This window comes from Talpa europaea, assembly GCF_964194135.1.
Source record: "Talpa europaea genome assembly, chromosome: 8".
NCBI lineage: Eukaryota > Metazoa > Chordata > Mammalia > Eulipotyphla > Talpidae > Talpa > Talpa europaea.
In genome coordinates this window covers 87,963,254-87,969,253 of record NC_140075.1, presented here as the reverse complement: position 1 = coordinate 87,969,253, position 6,000 = coordinate 87,963,254, and the positions used below count along the sequence as shown (strand labels likewise).

Below are 6,000 nucleotides of genomic sequence, written 5' to 3'. Positions count from 1 at the left end.
TAAAATTCAGGGAAAAAGATGCATGCTCTCTCTACATAGATTCTATTAGCTGTATGGCACACGGCCTGTTCTTTATCTGTGACCTCTGTGTATACCAAGAACAGTTCCTGGGACTCCTTAACAGTTCCTTTGAAGATTTTAAATCCTGTTCAGTCTCTTACCATCTGGGTCTTTTCAGGGTTTTCATGAGAGTAAATTTCCAGAAGTTAGGACTCTATTGATTTGCTTGAAGGTTTTTACCTTGAGTACTTGAATTCAAAAGATGTATCTGTTACTTATCTTTCCCTATGGCTGAAATTATAAATTAGACCATTCACACTACAAAGACCCAGCAAAAAGCTTTGCTTCGCTTACTCTCTTGGTAATTAATGGACCATCACATAGCTTTACAGTATTTATTAGTCTTGCAGGGGGGCATATGCACTCTGGCTATTATTTCCTATTGTTTCTAGGTAAACATTTCTGAACAAGAAGAAAAAATATCAAAAAAAAAATATATATATATAGCCACAGACTGATTACTCTCAAAGATTTGACAATCTGAGAATTACAATCTATTCTCTTGGCAGGGCTAGGTAAAATAAAGTACTGGCTTCCTGAAATGTTGGAATTTCTCACAATAATTCTGCTTGCTTTTCTTAAATGAATTTTACAGTGATTCTTTAAAACTACCGTGCAACTGATGTTTGATGACCAAACAATCATTATATAGGAAAGACAGAATTCCTTGTGGTCAACCCTTGTCCTCCAGGAGAGGCTGTTGACTGAAAACAGGGGAATCACAAATCTTGGTATTGCTGCCCAGTCTGGCCTGTAAGTATCCATACCACACTGTATGCCCGCCATCCTTAATAGTTAATATTTGTTAAATCGAAACATGGATGGACAGTAGAAAAGAATATTTAAGTGGATTTCTTTTTGGTAACATCACAGATATACTAAGGATTTTACTCTCCATTACTATTAAGTTATTCATCTAAGTATAATAGTATACTTATATAATAAGTATAATAGTATGTGTTAAAAGATATAATGTTTCAAACTATAGAATTTTATTCTTGGATTGGGGGTAGAAATCCATCATGAAATGCTATTGTGTTTATTTTATAGAAAATGTTTTGAGTTTTTAATAGTAAAACAATAAAATTGATGTAAATATATGGTTAGCATTTAAAAAGAAAAAATAAGAGACCAGAAATATGCTAGTGGTAAGAAATACACTGAACTAATCATCTTCTGAAAATAAAAAACATTCATTTGAGATTCTATTAGTGTGCACAAAAAACAAATTTACCTTAGGATTTATGCCAACGCAACACTTTATCTTGCTACCCTGGTGTTAAGATATGTAAACCCATCAGTATTAACAGCTTTGTTCTTTACAGAGCCTATTCTTAGCAGCACCTTATAAATACTTCATTTCAGAAGTTAAAATGATAAAACTAAATATGAAATTTTTTAAAGCTCGTAACATCAAAAATGCCATTTAATTTACTTTTACACACAGTTTTATTTCAAAAGGATATAAGGTGGTTGGCAGATTACACACACACACACACACACACACACACACACATAGGAGTAACCTTCACCAGAAATAATCCTATAACACAAAATACTGGAAAATACTGAGCAGACAACAAACCTTTTTTTAAAGAAAAGTTCAAATGCACCAGAAGTAGAATAAATCAAAGATTATACTTCTACTTTAAAATTAGATAATGAACATTTTCCATGGTTAGAGGAAAAAACTGTCCACACCAATAAATAATAAATGCTTTTGCTAAAATTAAGCAACAACACGGTCCTCCCTGGTGGTGCAAGGGGTTAAGCACAACACTGTGAAGCTATCCTTAGTCTCTGCAACACAAATTTGAGCCCTGCCCGGCCAGGGAGGTACCCACATGGTGCAGTAGACCTCTCCTGTCTCACCTACTGCTCCCCTTAGCAGTGTATTTCAGTCAATCTGCCTGTTCTACTCCCCACCCTGTCTCTGGTGAATCCTCTCACCCTCACCCTCCACACATCTCTGGCCTGTATCCCAACTCTTGTATGCATAAATATATCAATCTTTAAAAAAAAGTAAAATTAAACAACATCTTTTCCAAACAGAAGTTGCTTTGAAAACCAGAGAAACCAAAGGATAATGTTTAAAATGAAGCAGCACTTAGAAATCTCCCCTTAGCTTCATCCTACTCAGAGGCTTGTAGATGAACATCAAAAACAATTTACAATCCAGAGAGCAGCATTTTTCATCTACTTGTTGAATAGGAATTATTATAAGCAGAACTGATCAAAAAATCATAGCAAAGAAAAAGATTGTATAGTGGAACCTAAAAAATTTTTATATTTAAAAATTAAAAAAAGTGAAACCTAAAGTATTTCAGCAAATATATGTATATAAGCATTATATGTATGCACACTTCATATATTTGGATTCATCCTTGCCACATTTTAAAAAATGGTAGCATAATTCACATGCCTTTTTTGCACATGCCTTTTTTCATTTCAACAACACATCTCAGAGATAATTCCCTATCAATACACAATTATAAATTCTTTTTCGTACTACATAGTATTCCAAGGCACAGATAGAGCAACACTTTTAAAATCAGTCCCTTATAGATAGGATTTCAATTGCTTTCAATTAATTGCTGTTATAAAATATTGGAATGAATAACCTTGAGCAACATAACTTCATAACCATAAAAAGATAATTATATCTGTGGAATACATTCTTAGATGTCAAAAGACATGCCCTTTCCACTATTCCATGCTGTCTCAGGATTTGAAGAAATAATTCATGGCCAGACTCATGGTGATTTATAGTTAATCATTTTATTTAAAAATCTTACTTAAATACCCAAATTAAACTTTTATTATAATAAAATTCACTTTTCAGAGTATGCTCAAAGACCAGACAGTCTGAGAGATGATTTTACACCAGAGAAATATGACTTCACAGCCTGTGGTACCAATGCTGTGGAGGTTCTCACTTCCCATTCAGAAGGTATCTGCTGCTGAGGACTCCACGTCCCCCTGGACGGTGCTGATGCTCAGAGACTGAGAGCAGTCCTCTAAGTTCGCCGAGGGCAGTGTCACAGACATCTTGGCGGGAGACGTCTGAGAAGTGAACAGTGGTACGGCTTTACCACCTGCGAAAGGAGAAAATCATTCAGCCAAACAAGCACATCCTGAATATCTATGTGCTTTAAACTTTTCTAAATAACGTAGGGGACCAAAACCAAGATTGCATATGAGGTAACTCCCTTTCTCAAGATGTTCAGAACTGGTCTTCCTTTCCATTTCCAACCTCCGGATAATTAAAGACAACATTTTAAAAGAGTATGTTTTGATCTGAATGTTTACACCTCCTCCCCGCCCAAAAAAAAAAAAACAACCCATGTTGAAATTCTAATGCCTGATGTGATGGTTTTAGAAGGGGTGGGGGGGCTTTAGAAGGTAGTTAGGTTATCAGAAGTGCAGCCATCATGAATGGAATAGAGCCTTTATAAACGAGGTCTCAGGGAGCTTGCTAGCCCTTTGTACCACGTAAGGATGCAATGAGAAGGCACTGGCTATGGAACCAGGAAAAGGTGCTCTGACTTTAGACTTCTAAATTCCAGAATTATGAATATATTTCTGTTGTTTATAAGATACCCAGTGTGAAGTATTTTGTTATAGCAGCCTGAATGGACCAAGATAATTTGCAAATCCAAATGATAAATACTAGGTAAGACTGAGTAGAGGTAAGAGCCTAGCCTATGAAATTCACTCTTACCCTCTTCCTACTAGCTCTGTGACTTTGGGCAAGTTATTTTATTACTTCAAATTGCAGCCCTCCTGTATTAATGGGCTAATACTTCTTACCTTGCAGAGTGTAATGAGGATATAATAGTACCAGTACAGAGTTCAACATCAGAACTTAGAATTTTAAATGCTCAAAAAGCTACCATTACCACTAAAAAATCACTACTATTACTATCACCATCAAGTAAATAGCCAAAGTCCAATAAAAAACACACAGGAATAGTCTTAAAACAAATGTTTCCTGTTAAAGTTATAGGAAGAACATGGTTTGTTTTTTATAAGCAGTAAGATATGAGCCAGGTAAAAAACATTTGAAAGCAAAAGTTGTCAAGATACTTCATTCTTCCTCCTACTCCTAAAACATGAGCCTTCAATTCAGATCATGTCACTGATGCTTGTTTACAAGTGTCTAAAGGTGCTGTTAACAGAACTGACATAAAGTAAGCAATGTCAAATGAAAAAATATTGAAGTGGTCATCAAATAATTGATATTTGACTTTGGAAAAGTACTTTTCTCTGTAAAAATAGACTTTTCTTCTAACATTATCTCTAGATTTAACCAAATATGGGGGAGGGAGGAAATTCTATTCCATGGATTGAGAGCAGTGGGAGGTAACTTAGAAGCTGGTTGGTGGCAGAGGGAAGACTTTGGGATGAAGAATTTCTTAGCATGCTAAAAACAAAACAAAACAAAACCCAGAGTTGACAATGTATCTATTTGAATATGCCCTAACTCACTCTGCTAAATTTAAAGCACATGCCTAAGAATATGGGAGGTGTAATCCCATGCCTCCAAATCACATACAGCATTATAAATTAGTTACCTCAATTTAAAATAGAATATAAATTACTACCTTACACCATACACAAAAACCAACTCAAAACGGATAAAAGACCTGAATGTAAAATCTGAAACCATAAAATACATAGAGGAAAACATCGTCATAATACTCCATGACATATTTCTCAGAAACATATTCAAGGACTCACCCCAGAAGCAAAGAAAATGAAAGAAAAGAAACATCTGAGATTATATCAGACTGAAAAGTTTCTGTACAGCAAGAGAGACAATAACCAAAATGAAGAGACAACCCACACAATTTAAAAAAAAACAAAGCAAACAACCCAGTTAAAAAATAGGCAGAAGAACTAAAGACATTTCTCCAAAGAGGAAATGTAAATGGCCAAGAGGTATATGAACAAATGCTCAACATCACTTATAATCCAGAGAAATGAAAATCAAAATCACAATAAGGTACCCCCCCCCACACACTGGTGAGAATAGCCCATATTAATAAAACTGGCAGAAACAAATGCTGGTGAGGATGTGGAGAAAAAGGAACCCTCTTACACTGCTGGTGGGAATGAAAACTAGTCCAACCACTATGAAAAGCTGTGTGGATGTTCCTCAAATTACTAAAAATGGATCTACCATATGACCCAGCAATTCCACTCCTAGAAATCAAACCAAAGAACAGAAAACATTAATTCAAAAGGAAACTTGCACTCCTGTTACTGTAGCACTATTTACAATAGCTTAGATATGGAAACAACCTAAATGCCCCAAAATAGATGAATGGATCAAGATGATGTGGTATATATACACAAAGGAATACTATTCAGCAATCAAAAAGATAAACTTATGCCATTCACAGCAACATGGATGGAGCTACTGATGGAAGGGATTATGCCCAGTTAAGTCAGAAGTAAAAAGAAAAATATTGAATGGTTTCACTTATAGGAAGAATATGGAGAAACCAAACAAAGGGTCAAAAAGCCACAAAACTTTCAGGCAAGCTATAGATCTGAGGAATACTGCAGTGGCAGGGGAGACAGGAGGTCTAAACAGGGGAGGGAAGAGCACAACGGACTATGGTGACAGTTCATGGATGATGTGGTAGTAGGGAGATTTATGGGGACTACACCTGAGGGGAGAAATCAAATATTGTACAAAAATGAACAACAATGTAAGAAAATTAAGTTCAATCAAAAAATTAAACAAAAAAGAATATAATGAATGTCAACTTGGTATCAAGACCACAGAAATGTTCACTTCAAATTTCATGGATTTACCATATATACACAAAGATAATAAGCATCTTAAAAACAAATTATCTTAAAGCTATTTCTTGTCAAGAGTGATTTTTCTGAAATTCCCTTATATTTTTCAAGTTGTTTCCATAGTACTAA

General features: G+C 35.1%; 1 protein-coding gene across 4 annotated transcripts in view; it reads right to left on the bottom strand.

Moving 5' to 3' along the window:
* Positions 1 to 3,003: 3,003 nt before the first annotated feature.
* Positions 3,004 to 6,000, bottom strand: part of KIAA0586 — a gene marked incomplete at its 3' end in the record, with an annotated part of 90,203 nt that continues 87,206 nt past the window's right edge. For all 4 annotated transcript variants that reach the window (XM_084241100.1, XM_084241101.1, XM_084241102.1 and 1 more), the window contains one exon: positions 3,004 to 3,155. In XM_084241100.1, the coding sequence (XP_084097226.1) occupies positions 3,004 to 3,155 (152 nt within the window). The remainder of the gene's footprint in view (positions 3,156 to 6,000) is intronic.